At 44.6% G+C, this 21,636-nt stretch overlaps 1 protein-coding gene across 16 annotated transcripts in view; it reads right to left on the bottom strand.

The window, feature by feature from the left end:
* The window catches only part of TCF7L2 (transcription factor 7 like 2), a 177,159-nt gene that overhangs the window by 113,727 nt on the left and 41,796 nt on the right, over positions 1 to 21,636 (bottom strand). For all 16 annotated transcript variants that reach the window (XM_034061702.1, XM_034061707.1, XM_034061706.1 and 13 more), the window contains exon 4: positions 862 to 963. In XM_034061702.1, coding sequence (XP_033917593.1) covers positions 862 to 963 — 102 coding nt within the window. The remainder of the gene's footprint in view (positions 1 to 861; positions 964 to 21,636) is intronic.

Here is a 21,636-nt window from a genome sequence, read left to right as displayed (position 1 = left end):
CTTCTCCAGAGGTAAAATTCCCAGATGAACACTCAGAGCGAAGATGCTCCTTAACATCAGACGGCACTGACACCAGCTATAGGTGAGGATGTGCCAAAGCATACCACCCCTCTTGTGTAACACCATATGAACAAACAGCTTCCTTTTAGACCTTTAGGGAATAAAGCAAGTAAAATAAATCCCCCAAGTCCCTCTCATGCAAATTTGTATTGATATTTCAAACCCAACATTATTTTTTACAAGAGAAACAAATTTAACCAAAAACTGAAAAATTAAGCAGTTAATAAAGCTATTTTTTTTGCAATGCTACTTATTATAAAGAGTTATATTTTGCACGTAAGTAGTAAACATTTGCATCACACTTTGTTCATGGGAAGTCATCACAACACAAAAGCGACATGCTCTGCTGAGCCTGCACCCAGGTAAAATACCACCCAACTCTCACAAACTTACTTTCAAGATTTTGCAGCAAGACAAGATTTTTCTTAGTAAAGGCCATAGAACAGGCTTGGGGTTTATGCTTTCCAAAGTGTCTCTTCATTCTCTTCAGCTCAACACTGTCTGATGTGTAAACCAGCCTCATTGGACTTCACTGCCACTAGTTAATTCTGCAGTGTGCAAATTTAGAGCATTTTCAACTCTCTGCTCTCCTATGAGGCACATGAACGGTAATTTCATAAACAGCCCAGCAACAGCAAATGCATTCCCTCCTTTTACCATGGGCTCATAAAGGGCTTTATTTGAAGTATTTCTCTTTTAGTTTGTATAAAAGAAAACTGATGACAACCAATGCCATTAATGTCAAATGTCAAAATGGTTTTTTTTTAAACAAAGGAAGAACATCTTTCTGCATTTACTTACAACAATGTGTGCTGGAGATGGAGACCTAGCATCCTTGAGGGCTTGTCTACTCTGAAGGCTCCCTGCCTGAACATCAAGCAGTGGCCATTTCATCTGCAGATACTGGATGAAGGAAACAAAAATGGGAAAAGAAAAATGAGTTCAGAAAATAAAGGCAAAAAAAATAATAATAAAATAAATCTCAGGTAACATGGTTAAAGGATATAAATTAAAACTAATGCAAAGAACTGAAACAAAACTTAAGACGACTTTGCATGTCAGCGGAGACAAAAATTTGTGCAGAATACTTCACAATTTCATATCACTGCATTACAGTCCTGGAATAAGAAAATAAAGCAGATTGCATAAGACTATATTACACTGATTTTACTAATTGCAGCAAATCTAGAAGCAGAATAAGACCCACACAGAAACAAAATACCAAAACCATGAAGAGGATGGGACAAGGGAGGGGAAGGTGGATTATCGGTCTCAGGAGAGAGAATACAAGTATCGTGGGTTAAGAATATGATCTCGTTATTTAATGAGTCATCTGTCAGCCTTCTTTCACCATGTCAACTCCTCTGGCTTCCCAGAGCCTTAGAAGCCCTAAAGGCAGAGGTCTACCCCAGAAGGACCCAGCACTGCTGGGTCTTCACACCTATTTTCTCTATTTTTCACAGTTTCTGGAAGTCACCATGCAGTATTTGCCTCTTGCTTATCTTCTGACAGACAACCCTTAAGGGACTTCAGAGTGTAACTTATTCAATTACAAGGCCAAATTCGATAAGCTCTCTCACTGATGATGTTGAAGACAATACAGCCTGGCACACTCAGGCCCAGCTGTGATGGCCAGGCACTCCTGGATAGACACAACTTCTTCAGGTCACTGTCATCAGCAGATAGGCTGAATACACACAGGCTGCAAGTCCACAGCACAAGGGGTGTCGATTCAAAAGCAAAAGCTTAACTGCACTTCAAGAAAGAGCAGAACGTTCCCACATATTTAACTAGCATCAAGTATCCCATAAAACCTCTGTCCTCGGGTATGCACATCCTCTCACTAAACTCACTGGAGGAGCCATTGCAACCTAGCCAGGTCACACAGCAAAGCCCAAAGCTTCCACCAAACGGGTGAAGTCTTGAGCTGGTACCCAGACTGCTGCATCAGAACTGCTTGATTCTGACCAAGAGCAGCCCCACGGAGAAATTAGTTAGCCCAAACAGACTTCTGCAAGGTACACCTAAACATAACTTCTGACCAAGCCTTTCTCTCTGCATGGTGCTTCACTGTGCCAGTGCAGCATAGTGTTAATATGTGATGTCTGAAAGCCCTGTAGTGTGCTGGAAGAAATATGTACCACCACATACATTCAGCCCCCTCCCAGCAGCTGTACACATATATCAGGCCACTGCTGTTAAGTAGATCCTGTTTAAGCACTAGACTCTGGTTGATCTAACAGATCTACTTGTAAAAAACAGCTATATAAATAGTTATGGTTACATATTCTTCCTGGTTTTTATTTATTTACTTTTAGTAAGAGTAACCTTGAGGCAGAACCGCACACAAACAACCCACCACCACCACAGGCAAACAACAGAAGCCGTATCTAAATCTCCACGAAGGAAGGAAGGAGATCTGGTTCCATGCTTTCAGCACGTCACTATCACATTTGCTCATGTATGCAAAACATTCGCTAGCATGCAAGGCCTGTTTGCTGCAAGACCCTGGGCACCGAGGTGACCAAAAGTCCCCGAGTCAGCAGGAGGATGCATTACCAATTCCCATCGCTTGGAGGGCCTGAGACTTCTGAGCTACTGGAATGCAAATAAACAAAACCCATACTCTGGATTTGTGCCCCACACAAGTTCCTCAAGTTCCAAGAAGCCTTGTTTTTATTCATCTTCACATTTGGGATTTGTGCAATGTGGACCAGAACATTTCAGCACTTCTTAAAAACAAGACATAAACCCCAAACAAACCAGAACTAGTCTACCATAAAGTGACATTTCTAACTCTGTAACTCAATTGTAAGCCTCCAGATATTTGATCACTTGCATCAAATCCCTGCTCTTCAATATAGTTGACCACAACATAAATTTTAAAGTTGAGATGATGTTAAAGTAACTTTCTAACCCTTTGTGGTTTCAAAAAATAGGCTTAAAAATGCAACCCAAGTGCATGGGAAATGGACCCAAAGCTTAAGCTGACTGAGAGCTTCTTAACTTGGGGGGAAATGTGGTACACTTCAGATTTGCAGATGGCACTATTAAACAAGTCAACTGCTAGGTTTTTAGAAGTACATCAGTTGTCCTAGTGATCATAACCCCACCACATAAAGGGGCGTATGAATTTATAGAAAGGGTCCTGATGGGTCACAGCTGCTACCGCTTCCTCAGGCTTTCCAGCCAGCTAGTGAAGTATTTATCCCTTCTTCCAAGGAAAATGCCCTTGCAGGATGTGTACTTCATGGTACATGACTGTGTTTCTAACTCCGCAGCCCTTCTGGAGAGTGAGAAGCTGCTGCTACCACAGCTAAAGCACTTACAAGAACCTGCCAGCTCAAAGAGTGGCATTTCAGGAAATGGCCACTAAGCCGCTACCCACCAAAATAAACCAACCACCCTCATTTTTCCATGACCACTTCATGGTCACAAGTAACCCTGGAATATTCCTACGACCATGACAACCCAATGAAGGAGCCCAGGTCAGCAGCTGTCCTAAAAACACAAGCCAAGAAACATGTGGGCTTCTCGGAGGCTGGCCCAAGGGCAGACTGAGGCACTGAAAGAGCAGCATGAGCAAGCTCACATGAGACCCCATCCAGTCAGTAATTATTATAGGGATTATAAAGCCTTCAGGACTGTCAGTTCTGCTGGTTTTTACTAGCAATAAATTCCCTTACAAGAAACAGAGCAAGAGCTGTGGTTGCTTCTGCTCCACCTCGATCTCACAAGAGCCCACGCTTTCAGCATGGGTGCTCCCACACCAGGCTGACCAGTTTAAGTGCAAGATGGAAGTTTCAGACATTCTTACTGCTACTTTGCTTTTCCACTTTTAAAACCCTTTAGTCTGGACTCTCAGTAAAGTCCTTCTCTTACCCCTGCCTGCCAAAGAGGATCCAGAAAGTCTTACAGCACAACAGAAAAGGTAGCCAAAGCTGTTTCTCCTCTTGGACATGCACATGGAGCCCAAGAATGGTCCAAACGCAGCGGGCTCAGTTTTGCAGAGACATAGCTTCCATTTGCACCAGTGGCTAATACACCAATGGGGGAAAAAATATAAGTAAAATAAACAGTCCCCATGGAACGCAGTAACACACAAGGGTCAATAAAGCAACCTCCATGAGCTCTACCAAGTGGCCAGGATCCAGAACAGCATCCCATCCCCACCAAGGGCGAGATGTTCTCTCTGTCAGACAAACAGAGAGGGCCAGAGCCCGCAGCCAATGCCTGCATCATGTTAATGAACCCACAGCTTCAACTCTGCAAAAGAAAGAGTCCAATCTGCTGGTTTCAAAACACCAGCCCTGTTGATAAAGTATGAAATATTAGCATTGTTTAAGGTGACGAGCCCGACTCAAGGCCTCCCCATCCAAGAATTGTCATGCCTGTAACACAATATTGATGTGGTGGCTTATAATTCTTACTTTACATAAAAGCTTCATTGTGTGCCAAATTCAATCTCCACAGGCTACCTGAGCCACAGATTTTTACAAGTCTACATTTCAGCGCTGTGAGTCTACAATACACATAATTTTCAATTATGTTAGGGCAGAACAGGATCACTGCCTATATAACATTACTGGTTGGAGGAAATGAGACTCAGCCCTACTGCCGAGCGAGCTAACTGGATCCAGATGGCGGGCCAAGCGAGGCAGCGTCCGAGGGAGCGATGTCGCAGCAGTCTCCCCCCTCCATAACTCTCTCTTTCACAATGGAAGGAGACGCCAAGCCATGGTTAGGGCTGGGAGCTGGGACAAGAGGATGCTTAGAAAGAGGGGAGTCGTAGCATGGCATGGGGAGGGCAGAGGAGGAGAGGGGAGAGGCGTGATTGCTTTTGCAGGTTTACTACAACCACCCTACGCTGCGATATTCTTATTAAAGAGGAGAAAAATTAAGTCCTGTTACAGCAAAGAGGTAAATCCTTTCCTTCCTCAAGCAACTAAATAGCAGGAAATCCTCTTCTCTGGGCTCTAAATGCAGATTTGAGCCAGACGGTTCCTCTGATTTGTAAGGAGTCCACACAAATCTGAAGCCGACTTTCCCAGCCCTCTGACACTGCCTTTACATTCCTGCACCAGGGGGGGAAGGGTAGGAGGGAGGGAAGTTCCCACCATCCTGCTCCCGCAAACGCTGGACATGGGCTCGCTCCTCTCTCACTTCTGTGTCTCAGTGTGGAAATTAGGCCTCGCCTGTACAAACATTGAACTTTTCAACAAATTAACTCTAACAAATCTGTGCGAATTATTTCGGAGCAGAACTGTTGAAACGGGCTCTGCTGGCCTGCTTTTAACGTTTTTTTACATGTCATCTTGGCGTTAGTGTTTTATTCCCTGTTTAACAATATGATCTGATGGGGATCATTAGCATGTGTGTGTGTTTAGGAAAAAAAAAAGAAGAAGTTTTATGGCAAGTCTCAGAGAGCTTAAGCAAAATAATTGTTAAGCTCCAGGCCTCCGCACAAAAATTAAAACACGTATGGGGTGAGCATACTTGAGAGAAACCAAAGCTTTTAAAAAGGCTGTTAAATTGTCAGCACAAGGGAAAAGGCAAATGATTTGAACAGCACAGATTTCTGCTGTAGAAGGGGAGCAAAAATGATGTAAACCACTCTACCCTCCACTCGTACGAGCATCACGCCCGCACCTCCATCTGCAGCCAGAAGGTCCTGCAAAGCACTGACCCACTGAGAGCAGTTTTGCATGCCCACCCTGCAAATACCTCCTAAAGTGGCTGCCTTCCTGGGCAGCAGTAGGGCAAACAAACATCTTTCCCAAGGCTTCACAGCAGAGTTGGTCAAAAGCAGTTAAAATTCACATTGAAAACTAGAGGAGTTCAGTGGAAACTCTCACCCAGAGCCAGCAGGCACCCCCCATGCTGGGGCCAAGCTCACAGCCCCAATGGAAGGGATGGCACAGAGCTCGCAGGTGTTTCCGGCAGTGGTGTCCAACCTGGATCTGCTCCCTTGTCAGGCTATTGTTTTCACTGCTGGAATGCCCTACGAGTGATGTCCCACAGCATATAAATACATAGACTCCATTAAAAAAATAAAGCTGTATTTTTAAACGGAGGCAAAGCTGCACAACACTTCCCAGCTCAGGTTTCCTGCAGCTGGTGTGTATTAGCTCCCAGGAACTGGAACAAGCAGGAGCAGGGCTCCTGGAGTCAGCTTCATGCTAGGGGCCTCCAATACTTCCCCTCACCATGGGACCACATCTCCACCTTCAGAGTCTGCACTTCCTCCTCCCTGCATCTCAACATGCCATGCAAGCAGAAATATTCCTGGTCTTGCTGTTGTTAGTCTCTCCCCTGGCCAGCACAGCAGGAACACATGGAAGTACACACCTGAGTATCAACTTGGAAGTTCAGGAGTTTCTGTGATAATTAGGTAACAACTCTTCTGGGAAGGGGCACAGAATCTTAGCATAGTTAGGGCTAGAAAGCACCTTAAGATTATCTAGGCAAATTTCAACCACAGATAGTCAAGTAGTAACACAGGAGAGCACAATGCTGAGGAGATGGCTGAGGTTTATGAGGAAGGTGTTAGGAACTAAGATAAAGCTTAACGAGACTGTAATTGCTCTCTAAAGGCAAGACTAATAGTTGCAAGAGGATAATCACCTTGGTATCTACAAAGAAAGGCCTGAAACCTACTGGTGTCCCTACTTAAGTCATAGAATCATAGAATAGTTAGGGTTGGAAAGGACCTTAAGATCATCTAGTTCCAACCCCCTGCCATGGGCATGGACACCTCACACTAAACCGTGTCACCCAAGGCTTCATCCAACCTGGCCTTGAACACTGCAAGGATGGAGCATTCACAACCTCCCTGGGCAACCCATTCCAGTGGCTCACCACCTTAACAGTAAAGAATTTCTTCCTTATATCCAATCTAAACCTCTGCTGTTTAAGTTTCAACCAGTCTCTAAGGATTTAAAAGCAGGCCCTCAGCTTCTGCTTTATCCCTTCATTTACCTCAACGCTTTATTTTGGTCTCCAGTTATCATCTTGCTTGTAGAGGTGTGCAGTGGGAGAGCAAAACCTGAAGCATTCATTTTGAATAACTGAAGGAGATTGCTGAAGGAACTTAAAAAGGGCCTCCAATTCCTTGCAGATTTGCAATGTCCGGAATTTTTTGTGTGAGAAGTAGTAGACACCACCCACGACGTTCAGCCCTTCTACAGAATATGTAATGTACTACAACGAGGCACAGGGGAGCTGCTCAAAATGAGAGCAACGAAGCTCACTTCAATGAGACTGATCCTTTCCACACAAAAAGATTTCCCCACTGCTCTTGAGAAATGAAAGCGTGAAACTGTAAAAACACAGAAGTATTTATCACATATTTCCACTCTTTTTTAAAACCAATATCACCCTAAAAGCTATTACAACACTGAAAAAAGAAAACTAAGTAAAATACAGAAATAGGGATAAAGGGAAAAAAGGAATAAAGTGTTGTGTACCTGCACAGACACATGCACATACGGCATTAAGCATTTAAAATACCACTTATTCACCAGCACTGGTATCAGCCAAGCCATCTTGTGCTGTATTCCTGAACAAGACATTTCTAGTGCCTTGAATTTCCCTGTTATTGAGAACTTGAGTGACCTTGTCTCCTTCCCTTCCAGTAATACACAAAAGTCCCTGAAATGGAGGCCTTGAGTTGCTCATTTTAATATTTCGCCTGTGCCTTTGTCACACCGCTCAAGTGCTTCTAGGGCATGAAAAAGGAGAAGGCTGAGTCCTCCACAGCATTAAAGTTATAGAAAAGTGTTAGTGAATGAACAGTTTGAGATCATCTCAAAGGAGGGATGCCTGAGAGCAGGAATCCTGAGATCTGGAAGTGCCCCACTGAAGACACAGAGCAAAGACAACGGGCAAGAGAATGCCTGTTTTGGGGTGGAACAAAGCACAAAGAAATAGTTCGAGCTCCACGTGCACCTCAACAACTGCTGCTCCCTCCTGGGTGAGCACTCTGAGGGGAGATGGAGGCATGTCCCAGAAGCATCATATCAGTTCTCTCTCCTGACTAATCACCAGGCTCTGTATCTTCACAGCACACATAGCTCTTCTCCCACATCCTGGAGGAGATGCAATGTACCGACTACAATCCCATTAATAATGCCACACACCAGCCCTACTTACATGGTTTTTCTACATACAGTGATAAGAGGAGGCTGTCACGGGAGAAAGATGAAGAGAATAACCAGAAGCTTCCTTAAAAATCATTGCCTATGAAAGTTCAAGTAAATTCAGATAATAATTTTCTCATTCTGCCACAGATGAAAGGCATCCTCATCATTAGTTCTACTGGAGTAAAACATGGGGATGAATGAAGGCAAGGTTGGAGACTATTGTCAAGTTCTAAGGTACTGGTACTGAGCATGAAGAAGCTAAGTAAAGGCTCATCAGCTAGTGCAAGAATTCAAAATCACTTTTTTAGCTTTACAAGAGGAAGAGTTTTCATGTGACACAGAAGTACAGCATTCCGTTCTGCAGTTCACATGGCATCACAGCAGAACAACTGCAGGCAGTGTTTCTTGAGCCTGCGGGGAGCTTGGGAAAGCACCATTACTTTTTCACATTTCATCTGAAAGCTGCCACAGCCCCCACTGAACAGACCAGCAGGCTTACCTAGTACTATCTGCATGTCTATAAAGTACTGTTCCAAAAGGCAGATGCAAATAAAATGTATAATTTCAGTCAAGGAGCAAGGACAAACTTTTAATCTACTTAAAGCTATCACAAAACCCCAACTTCTTCATCTTCAAACTACTCTCTTCGGATTTTCCCTGCAACCTGCTTTGTTCCATTCAAGCATAGAGTTTCCATTAGAGAAAGAATGGGACAGTCATGAAATCTCAATGAAGTTTTTCTGTAGATAAGGCTTGTTTAGATTCAGCAAAGCTTAACCAGCCTCCAAGACTCACCGAACAATTTGATGCACAGACCCACATTTAATTTCTCTTCTTGGCAATCTCCCAGAGAGTGAGAGAACAATTGGTAACCAGTGTTTGCATGAAGTCCAAGAATGCATTTTATGGTCTATAAAGTATAATTCCTTTCCTCCCCATTAAATGAAGACAGTAAAAATATCTGACAACATGCTAGAGACAGAGATCACGGCACTGAACTACCTCCATTGTAGAAGAAGGGCTGCTCCAGTGGAACCTTGCCTCCCTTGAAACTTTCCAACTCTGTTCAGAGCGTAACTCCATCTGTAAAGAAGGTTCTGTAGATCCATCCTTTGCTTGGAGCTTTTTACACTCAGTGGTCAACCAGCCTGCTCCTACTTCAATACTGCAGAAGGTATCTGCCCTGTCCTGCTCCCCTCATGCCCTACCACATGGATGTGTGGCACAGGACAGCCCCCATCTTCCCTTCACCTCTGTCATGGAGCAGCCCTACCTGCTTTCCTCATTTGGCACTATCATCAGACTGACAGTTGCCCAATCTGTTCTCTGAAGAGTTTCCTACTTGCAGGAGGAAAAAATCCTGATCTGGGTGCTTAGGCTGCAGAGGGATGGAGGAGGAGGAGAAGGGCTGGCTGTGGCAGCAAGTCTGGCTGAATGGCAGTGCCTCAGCAAAGCAGCCCACAAGACCCAGTACAAGCAGTTTGTCACACACTTTCTGTGACAAGTCCAGAAGCCTCAGTTTACAAAATCTGAGCCAAAAGAAGGTCAATTTATAAAGCACTCCACACCTGCAGCTGTCAGAAGCCAGCAGACCCAAGACAAGAGCAAGATAGGAGAAGGATGCAGCACAAGGCACATCCACCTACAAAGGGGCCTCTTGGACCATCTGGATTGTTTGGGGTTATTTCTTCACTCTTTGATCCAAATTCTCATCTCAGGTCCTGTGAAGTACCTGTGAATGGGATGGGTGTGATCCCAGAGTAAAGATGCTCTAAGAGAATTGAGCTGTTCACTTGTTATTGTAATGTCGCCTAACGGGGTTTTACTAGAAGAGTCATATTTTCTCCCGCTGTTGGGTAAGTGAAACTCATGACTCGAATCACTACCACAAAAATTCCTGCCAATGTAGCAATTCTGGGTGAACTGCCCGGAGCCACTCTCTAGTAAACCCAGCACATTTCAGACCCAATTTCCTGTCGCCTCCCTTGTGGTTTTTATGTGTGATTGGGTCTTCAATGCGATGAGGGGTTACTGCAGAATAGATGGCTCCAAGGGTTTCAAACCCTCATGAAAACCAAGAACTTGCAAAATTCTCTTTCCCCAGGGTTGCTAACTTTTGTCTTTTTTTAAACAAACCCAAGAAGTTCACTCAGAAATGTAACCTAAAGGCAACCTCAGGAAAAAGTCCCGGAGATAACACTGAAACCAGCAATATTCTGACCTCCTAGGAGAAGCTGGGAAGGTTGCTCTTGAGGTTATTTTGTTTTTCAGAGAGCCTGCAGAAAAAAAACTTTCCACTGCATCATATCCTGGTCCACATTCCTCGCCATAATCTTTCAGCTCAGATGCGTGGAGATGTCTTTGAAAGATGTAAAAGAGGTCAGAAGTCCCCTCAGCTGATTGCACTGGCCAAGAAACAAAACTCATGGGCTGGGATTTGTGTCAGACTGACCTTCTGCAAGACCAGCTACTCCTCTGAATAAAAACCCTTTCGCTGCCTCTGCCAGAATCCTCCTGCCACTCAAGTATCATCTTGCTGTAACAAATTACTCCTAACCCAGGATTACAGCTCTTTCCAAATCCCTCCTAGAGAGCTGGAAAAGAAACGTTCCCTCCTAGGATTTGGCACCAGTTGTTTCCCTTATCAATAATCCTGCCATTTGCTTCTCCGAGGTCATTAGTCCATGGGTCCAGTAAGACTTCTCACCCCATCTTCCTTCCGAATGCAAGGTGGACATCTCAATTGCCCACCGGAAGATGAAGGTTTGCCTTCAGATACCCATGGAAAGGCACCCCATCTGGCCAGAGGCAAAGCTGACTCCTGGTTAAGCAGGAAGAATTATATTTAGGCAGAGAACTAAGTGAATCATTTGGGATGAAAGCAAAAAGCAAACAAATGAAGTATTCACTAAATCTGTGCTGTTACCTCTTGTTCCTGGGCAGCCACCCCGTGTATTTATTTTCTGGTTTCCTCCAGCACCACCAACACAATGCACTACACACTTATGGTATTCAAATGAAGTATTTTTAAAATATTCACAGTTGAATCATCAGCCACACAAACTCTTCCTCAAGAAGAAATAAAAACCTAGGTTTGCTAAAAGGAGATGCAGACAGAACAGATGCGAAACCAAGTATGGTCCAGAGTTGACAACACTGAATTACACTTAGTAAAATGTGTAACTTCATTTCATTGGGGTGTCTTTTAAATAAGTCCAGCTCCTGCAAATTCCCAACAGAGGTGTGGCATGCCTCCAGAAAGGCATTATGAGTTTTCATGTGCCAATAAGCTATGCATTAAATTTAAGCAACTTTTGTTAAATGGGCGTTTTTAGGGATAATTATGTACATAACACACTAGTACAAGTTTTGGAGACATGATCTTCTTTATTCAGAGAGATAATTTCTCCTTAGTCAAAACAACCATGCTGGCATGCATATCCACCCCCTGCACTAAAGCAACTAGAAACAAAAGTCAAACAGCACAGCACACCAACACAAGATAATCCTTTTGGTTTTAAGGGATTGGGGAGGAAAACCCTTCTTCTTAAACAGCAAATCAAAATCATACACTGCTCCATGTAACTGCAGAAAAAAGAAAAACCAGATTTTCTCCTTCGCAGGGAAAAATGCAACATGCATGAGCCTGCATTTTTCTTCTTAAAGGGCAGGGGGAAGAGAGGCAGGATAAAAAAAAACCCTTGTAATGTCAAAAAATTCCATGTAGAAATGCTGGGGCCTCTTCCCATGGAAAAGGGTATCAGCAGCTCTGCAATAGCTCATGTCCTGGAGGGACTCTGCCCCATGCGCCAAATACTTGTGGTTGTGGAAGAGGTTTGTTTTGGAGAGGTGAGGGTTGCTTTTCTGCAGCAGCCCGGCAGCGAACACCTAACTCGTGGCCCCGGGGAGCAGCGCCCGCTCCCGCAGACACAACACACCCGCGCTCCCCACGACTGGCATTTGTCACACTTACATGCCACAGCCCCGAAGTTAAAACATGGGAGTCATCAGAGCAACCCTGAGCGCACAAATCTGTAAATAGCCAAAAACGCTGCTCTTGTTGCTAAATATAGCACAGGCATTTTGAACCGGCTGGCCCGCAAGGCAACTCTTCTATTTATTTGTTTTAAAGACCATGGGTTGGGAACACTGAGTGGTTTTAAGGCTGGTCATGCATATTATATTCCTGCTCCCTCTCTCAACATGAATATGCAAAAAAACCACCCCAAAATTTAAAGGAACTTAACAGGTTATAGAAAAACAACTTTCACTTCAAAGAGCCACAAAGCCCTATTTGGCTTTGCAGTGTGAGTGAAGTCTGCTCCAAGGATGGTAAATCAGGTTCATACAGAGTTAAATGCAGAATAGTTCCAATGCACCACTCCGGTACAACCAGAAAATGCCTTGCTTCCCATGAGAGCTCTCCCCAGGATCAGGCACATCACTGCTCAGCCATTTGGAGGGATGGATGGGGAGGCCAGGGCTGCTCAAGAGAAGAGGGGACCCTGACTGCCCCCGCAGCTGAGGAATGCTTGTGGAATACTGTGCTCCCAAGGAATAGACAAAACAGGGATGCGCATCTGCTTGCCCTCCCAAAGCCAGCACAGGGCAGCCTATTCACTCCTAAATCCCGGGAGTTCAGCCCTGGCTCATACTTTTCCTTTGCAGAAGGGCTTGAGCTAGGGGTGCAACAAGCCCGTGCAAGAGAAGAGGGCAGGAATCCCTGGGGAAAGGCACCGGGAGATGACAGCCCAGCCCTGGACCACCCAGGAGCCAATCTGTGAAAGAGCACTCACCTATGGGATGCTCTCTAAAAGCCAACAGCCCTGCCCAGGCACTGGGGCATCAGTACAGACCTGAGGGAGGTCCAGGGTGAGGATGGGGGCATACACCAGCCCCCATGGTCCCACTGGGAGACACACAAAGAAGCCAGCAGCACCAGAGCATTCACACGCCTGCACTAAGCACCCTGGACCCACAAGTGTCAAATGAATATTTTAGGCTTTAGCCTTACCTGAAACTGATAAAAAACCAGTAGCTATTCAAGGTTTGTTACAGCTGTACAGCTGTCTTAAAGGAAGAAAAGGCTTTTTCTTAGCAGGGGGGGTGGAATGGGCTGCATTGACAGCTCCACTAGCCAGAGGCACTTTGCAAGGAGGAAAGTAGAACTCAAGATGTGGGCAGGCCTCAGGTTTCAGAGCCTCAGGGTACATCCAAGAGACACCCGACATATTTACTGAACAGCCAGGAAAGCAAAGGCTCCAGTCTTACAACATTTTATAACCTTATTGTGGACACTTATATTTTATAAGTTCTTGAGGTTGAAGAGGCTGGGGCGGGGAAGGACACAACAAGCTGTGTTAGCCACCTGGTGGGGTTTTGAGAGGCGTTTCTGTTTTTCAGAGATGAGGTAGGATGACTGCATACAAGGGTAATTATAAATGAAGCAAGTAAGGATCAATGAGCTCCCTTTCATAGCAGTAGCTTATTTTTTTAAATCACAACACAGCATTTCTGCTCTATTTCCAAGCCAAATTCGTCTAAAGGTGGAACGAGAGGAAGAAAAACCCTAAACAGATTCAGATTAGAAATCATTCATAAGCAGATTTTTGATAGCATTAATAAGACTGTGCAGGACAGTGAGTTGAAGTCTGTTTCTGCATGCTGTACAGCTAACCTGATAACCTCAGAGGTGACCCTTCATCTCAACAGACCTGCACACAAAAGGTCATTACACTGAACCCTGCTCCCACTAAGGAGCATACCTCTCACATGTAACATCAGGCTTATTAAGGAACATGTGATGATACAATAGCTGATGATCTACTGAAGGTTATTATTATTCTCCTCCTGCCCCTCCATAAACAACACCGGGATTTGCAACATACAGTTTGTAGGATGTTACCTACAGAGCACAGGGAACCCAGACAGCCCTGTCCTCCCTACCCCACAGGTCATCCTTCCCAGGGAAGTCTTCCAGTGATGCCTACCAGGGGTAGCCCAAATATTGCAGAAATTACCCTCTGATTTTGTATGAGCTTCATCACAATAATTAGTTGCATTCTGTTAAAAAGGAAGTGAAATGATTATTTATCCAGCAAGCAGGAGAAGAAAAGCAAAGGAAAAATGCAGGACCTCAATGCAATTATCCACCACCTCTACCATTGGTCCGGGAGAAGACTGGCAGCTCCTGCAAGACCCACTTCAGGCTGCCATTCTGTGGAGCTGGAGGTTTTGCCCTTGCTCCTGAATGATAATTGGCCCAAAAATTAACACGCCTCACTGTCCCTGCAGAAAGAGCCCTGTGGTCTCATCCAGAGGGGTCATTACCCGCCAAAGCATTCCATATTTCCTCGAGAGGGCACGAACGTCCTGAACTCCCCCACACTTCAGTTAATTCACTCAACAGGGCAAAGTATTCAGGTCAGGACTTTTCCAAGAAGCCGTAAGGACTTGGGTGGCTGATTTGCTTTGCGCCTTTCTGAATCCCATCTCTTGCTCTTGGGGAGTGATTTAGGACCCACACTGAAGCTCTGCTCGAAAGGTCAACAAATTGCAGAAATCTAGTGACTAATACTGTTTTCTAAGCAAATCTACAGAAGTCAGAGTCCTACTGGACAAAGTGCTTTCACTCTAAGTAACTTTAAGCCTCCTCTCTGAGTTTATTAAGGCCAGTAACTTTCTTCCTCATCCAAGACTCCTGTTTAGTTGGATGAAGAAGAACACGCCTCTGACTGGGGACAAACTATATCCTTGGTGCATCTCTCACATACAAATGTGTCTGAAAACAAAATAATTCCTTCAGTTTTACTTTACTATAGTTTCACACATCAACCATTCCACATACATACACACCAAAATACACTGCAGATAAACCCATATCCTATCAATTCTGCATAAGGATGCTTTACACTTGCAAATATATCAGGCCAACTCATCCACAAGTGTCAAAGCACCTCAGAGAAGTTGCTGGTGTCCAGTGTCTTCCCCCTCAGAAACTGATTCCAACACCATCACCACTAATGGCAAGTTATTAACCACTCCTGACTATCCTGTGCTGACTAGTAGCTTCCACCTCATATCATATCCCAAACCATGCAGAAAAGGGCCTGGTTGTGTACCATCATACAAAATTCCCCACCTTATCTGCAGCACATTTAAAGCAGGAGGGGAAAAGGAGAGTATCAAAGCAACTTAGACAGAATAGAGGACACCAAAATAGCAGAAGATAGCAATGCAAAAAGGGATGGACCCGCCATTCACCCACACACATCAGGAGCATTTCAAAACAGAAGTGTGAAGGGAATTACAAAGAATAAGATCTGGCACGGGGAAGTCCATATTATGCTTTGTGCAGGGAGTGGTTAGGAATTTGTTTTTGTTATTATTATTACTATTTTTAAAAGAAGGGGAAGGTAACTCTTTGCCAGCAGACTTCAGCTTAATCATTTTGAAAATGGAGAAAACCCAGACATGACAAAGGCCAGACAAGCTGCAGGACAGGGCTGCAAGGGTGCATATGTAGCTACCACAAGCTGTTGGTACCACCGAGTAAAGCAGCTCCGTTGCCAACCATCCCACTTCTTTCTCCCTTGCAGGAGGAATTGCAAATGAAATGAATTAAAAAGTAACAAAACAAACTGACAAGCCTGCCCTTCAGTAGGGCCTAGATTAATTGTGAATGCAAATGAAGCCCTTCTGCAGCACTAGGGTCCATTCCCAGGGAAATGCGTCCGCTCGCCTCTGTTTACTCCGGCTCCAGCAATGCAGCACAACCTTCAGTCAAGCTATTAACTTGAACGTTGAACTTCACAGCACTGGCTGTCTTTCTCAGCCATTCTTTTGATGTTACCTCCAAAGCAAAAGATCAAAGACTTTGAGTGTGGTGAGGGGAAGTCCCAGGCTCTTAGCCTACCAGCCTGTGATATATGTTAAAATCCTGGCCAAAAGAGAGAGCGAAGGGAAAAAGAAAGGAAAAGACAGCAAAGAAAGCATCCTGGCAGAGCAGTGACATGAGGAAGCGACACAGCAAAATCCACGTGCCACATTTACCCGGGTTCACAGCCCCAGAAATGGGGCTTGTTTCTCTGCCCCTGTGCTTTCTGGCAGTACTGGGTCGCTCCCTAAAACCTGCAGCTTCCCCATCACCCCTTCTGCCATGAAGCTGCACCTTGCACGCTGCCCTGAGAGACAGCGGATGCATGCCAGCAGCACATCCCTAATGAGAAAAGCATCCCCAGCCCTACACTGTGCAAACACACAAGCTTTGTGGGATGCGGGAGAGACTACACAGGATCAGGGCTCCACGAGACATTGAATTTCCACATCCGCCACAGGCTCCTGGGCCATCCTGAATGAGTCACAGAAAAATAAACCCTTCGCCTCAGCCTTCCTGCTTGTAAAACACGGATAATATCGCCCTGCCAGGATAACAGCCTATTCTTCCTTGTGGGGCCCCGAGCTAAAGGCCGTGCTGCTATCTGCAGGGGTCCAAGTCCACACACCCCTCACGTGTCACCACACCCCAGGAAGGAGGGGAAACCCACGGCCACAGCACATCCCTGGGGATGGGCAGCTCACACATCCCTGGGTGGGTGCAGGGGATGCTGAAGAACGGGCTGTGTGGGCACAAGGCGACTTCTCCCTTGTCTCACCATCGTTTCCCTGGAGCAGATCTGGATGCCTTTGGGAAAGCTGGTCCTGCAGGAAAACATCTAGAAAGCAACTGCTTTTCCCCTCCCTCAGCCTATTTTTTTATTTGTGGATTTTGGGGGTTTGTATTATTTTTACTTTAGCCATGTGTTTAGAAGGGCACAGGAAGGGGGTGATCTTACAGATGTATGTAATTTTTCTACTTTAAGATTCTGTCCAATCATTTTCCCTTTCCTGAGGCTTTTTCTGGGTTTATTTATATTCCCATAATACACAACAGCATTCCAGATTTAGACGGTGACACTTGCTTGACACAGTCAAAAGTGGATCCAATGCAGCCTGTCTGCCAAACCAAGCCCCTCATCCATCAGCTGAAGTCCTTTCACTGCAGGGTCATGAAGGAATCACGGACTGTTTTTCATTCCTTTCTACCAATGTCCCTCCTAACTCTAGAAACCAAAACCCTCTTATGCTTGTCAGCTCCTCCTCTTCCCCACCCCCGCGAATTCAGCTCTTGGCATTCACCAACATAAAAAGCCATGGGATTCAAAACAGAAATTCTTCAAAACAGAATTCATGGCATTAAGCAGCAAGTAGGATATTCTGATTTTATTGTACTTTACTTACTCGTGCTTAGCTCTAATCCTCACTCCCTAGACAGGGGCTCACTCTCGCTGTCAGTGAAGTCGATAGGAATTTGGCTATTGACTTCAATGGAAGTGGGATCAGATCCTCACATCTGTTGCACAGGGCAAGCAATATGCAGAGAAAAAAATAAATAGAGAAAAAAAGGAAAAATAGAGAGAAAAAGCTCAATGCTAAATTGTGAAATGATAAATGAGCCCAGATCAGGACTATAAGTAAGAGATGCAGTGGAGCTCTGAATCAGCAAACCCTAGGTAACATCACGAATTCCTCAACCAATTCCTCCACCAAATCCTCCTCTCTTGAAAAGCCATTCAAACTACCACAGGGAAAAAGAAATATTAAAAAGAAATAAAACCCTAAACCACGACAAATAATAACACTCCAGACACAGTGTCTAATAACAAAAAAGCCCAGCTGGCCTCTCAGTAAAGCTTTTTCATGAGAGGAATCCTTCAGCTCCCTTCCCAGCCATCCTCTCCGCTGGGGTTGGACCACAGGGCAAGCAGACCTGGTAGGCACAAGCGAGGAAGCGGCAGATCTCGGGCCGCAGAAGATGGAGCAGTGTGAGAAGTCAAGCACTAGTTGCTGCTCCACAGCACGAGAAGGATCCAAAGTAAACAAGACCTAGATCTGGAATGCGATCTTGCCCTGCGTCACAGCCCCGATAATGCACCAGGAGTCAGGATTTCTTGGCATTAATCACGCTATCAGCAATAAACAAGCCTGTTCTCTAGAGCTATAAGGGACGCAAAGGGAGTTGGGGAGGGAAGGAAGGAGGAAAGAAGACATTAAAAAGGCACAATTATCTGTGTATCAGCCAAAAAAACTATATAAAATGAATATGCAAAGAAGCAACTGCCAAAACTGGGATGGGAAGAAAGAAAATAAGATACTGGAATGAATCTTATATGCCTCCTACCTGCAGAGATGCTGTTCAAGACCTGGGCATTTTAGCAGAATAGTTTCTCCTTGTGATAAAGGGGGCAACAATGGTAGCTTACAAAGGGATACCCCAAGTTTCAAATTCAGCACCTAAAACTCCTTATCATCACCAAGGATTTCAAAGCTCTCTAAAAAAGGTATTAAAAATAAGTAAATATATAACAATCTAGCCGGCTCTCCAAATTCCTGGAGTCTGTTTGCTCTCTGCGCTCCATGGCAATCGGAACAACTAGTCTCCCTCTCTATTTATACTCCATTTCAAGTCATGGTTCTTACTACGTACAGGGCATTCACCATGCCAGAAAAACCACTTAGCTTGGAAAAAGCCAGAGAGAGACTGATGAAACTGGGAAGAAAAAGGCAGCAAGGACAATATTTTGTTCAAACAGTAAAGACAATGTTTGTGTTCAGACAAGAGCTCACATAGCGCCTATAGCCTCCGATCCACCCAAGCACTTAAGCACCTGCTTAACTTGTAAGCTGAAGCAGCCCTGTGGGTTGCAGTGCATTTCAAGTCACACAGGTGCTCCAAGGCATGGCCAGATCAGTGCCCGAGCAGTGCTGGCCGAGTCACTAGCATTTATTGACTGCACATATGGCAGAAAGAGCTTTAAAGCTTCACAGCAAGTGGCTTTCAAAACCATCAGACCTGCAAAAGGAAATCAATACAATTTGCTTCTAACTACCCAGTCTTCAAGCCAGATTTTTTATTCTCAACCCACATTCCCATTCCCCCCATCCCACCTGATCCAAGATGCCCCAAACACTCGAGTACTGGCACCGAGGGAAAACTCAGCTCAGAGCAGAGGGATGTGATGGGAACCGGAGGAGAGTGTCACATACCGCTCGCTCTCACACGCTGTATAAAGCCCCCTCCTGCAACACGGAAATTCTCACAGAATTAAATCCCTTATAATCCCATTTAGCAGAAACAAGGTAGAGCAGTATGCTGGTGCTTAAGACATTTTAGTCTCTTAAAGTACATTTTGTTTAAAGAAAAATAACTCAAACACCAATTCTCTTGAAAAAGAGATTGAATGGAAGAGATTTTAAACCCAAGTCAAACTTCTCTGAAAAGGCACTTTTTGTTTGCTGGGCTTTTTTAAGGAAGTTATAGAGAATAAACCTTTGAATGTTTTCACTCTTCCCAAATGGGATTATTTTTATAGCAGCCCATATACGTGCACCTCTGGCTCATATGCACAAATAAACGTGCTGAGCTAATATTAAAACAACGATCAACTGCAGTAAGACTTAAGAAGCGTTTTCTACAAGAATACACAAACACAAGCAAAATAAAACATATGTGGCTTCCCAAATTAAGAGCTGCTAATTGTGTTTACAGCTTGTTTCCCATTAGGAAATGCTATCTGTGGTTCAGCAGTCCACCTTCCCCTCTCCCCTGCAGCAAATGACCTGCCAACTAAGTACCAGCTTTATGCTCGAGTTGGTCAACTAGGTTTTTGCTTAACCCACAGGCATTTTTCCTATTTCAAAGTTTCTATTAACTCCCTACTGATGTACCCTAAAAGAAGTTTTAAGGGCTTGGAAGCACATAAATAAAATAGACTTTGCTGGACCAGCACAGTCGAATGAAAGCCTTTCACCTGCAGTGGTGGTGATAAAAATTTCAGATGCAGCTGCACACATGGCTCCTCCATAGACTCAAGATAGCTGCGATTTCCAGCCACTCAGCAATCTCCTGACCACTGAGCTGCCTCGTTTACACCGAGACAAGCATCAAGACAGGACCTGGGGTTTGGGTTGGGTATTTTGGGACTTGGTTTCCTGGGTTTTTTTACTTTGGCTGCAGCAAAGCCCTCTTTAGCTGCAAGGCTGAAAGAAGCTGCCAGCCTGTAGAGCGATGATAAGAAACCTGGAAGAGGAGAGGGAGATGGCAAGGAAGAAAATGTGGGAGGAGGGAGAGTGACTTGATATGAAACCCTGAAGCAGAAAAATAAAGGTTTGCTTCAAAGCTAATGCTGTGTACTAAACCTTCTGCCCTGTTTGCTCCGAGGCGCATGCCTGGCTACAGGCAGGCTGTGCCCGCAAGGTGGGAACTCTCCGAAGAGTGACCAGGGAGTTTGCTGCTTTACCGACAAAGTTCAAGCCACTAAAATATAGATGAGTGCAAAACTGACCCATCTTCTATGGTGTCACATCAGCAAACCCCATCAGAGCTGGTTATATGTCCCTTTCTAGCACCCTACCGCTAACTCTGCACAACAGAAGTTGATAAAACCAGACACAAAAATAAAGATCAGCACACCTGTATTTATTTTCTTCTCACTCCTTTTTTTAAATTCCAAAGTGGTTTCCACATCTAAATGAAATTCCCACTGTGAGAAACTGTCTAACAGCAGATTCTGTTTGAAAAACCTAGTATAGAGGCTCAGGTCATGGCACTCATGAAACATCCAGCAATTAACTCTTCCCATAAAGTTCATTTGGAAAACAAACCATCAATCCTGCTTTCCCCTAATACAGCTTTTGCTTCAGCCCCCGCATCAGATGTTATGTTGAGAGCATTTTAGGTACTGTCTGGTCTACAGGGTCATGATAAATTAAGCAGTGCCCAGTTGCATGAGCAAAATGAATACATGGATCTATTTAAAGCATACTGATGTTAATGTAAGGGGACCCTTCAGATAATCCCAAATTTTCACATCCTTATGCTTTCCACCTACAAAGTAAGACTAAAATCCCCATCCCCAAGACCACTCAATGAGCAAAGCATCCCCACTGCAGCCTCGCCAAGCCCTGCACCCCTGTTCTTCACTCAGCTATGGGTTCCAGTGGGTAAACTTTGCTCTGTACCTTGTTGGTACCAGATTATTTTATTCCATCTTTTCTCAGGCTCGCTCTTTCGTTGCATTTAAGGCAGTTTTCTTACCTTCCAGAGCCCCTGCATATCTAAACCTCCCTGGGCAAACACAAGCTCAGGTTCAGAATCCCTGCAGTGGGCGAGAAGCACTAGACAATGCTCACCATCATCATTACAACACCAATGAGAAACGGGCAAAAAAAGCTACCAACGCATTGTGCATCTTTTCATATAGGGAAATGTTTTCCCTTGTGTAAGAGATGTCTGTATTCTGAGAAACAGTAAATATGGGTCTTTCTTGGGTTTAGTGTTACTTGCTTTCATAAAGGGAAGGGATGCCAACTGCAAAAATCAAACACATTCTCTGCA

Source organism: Melopsittacus undulatus, chromosome 4 (assembly GCF_012275295.1).
Source record: "Melopsittacus undulatus isolate bMelUnd1 chromosome 4, bMelUnd1.mat.Z, whole genome shotgun sequence".
NCBI lineage: Eukaryota > Metazoa > Chordata > Aves > Psittaciformes > Psittaculidae > Melopsittacus > Melopsittacus undulatus.
The sequence above is the reverse complement of the archived record's forward strand: the minus strand, read 5'-3'. Positions and strand labels throughout refer to the sequence as shown.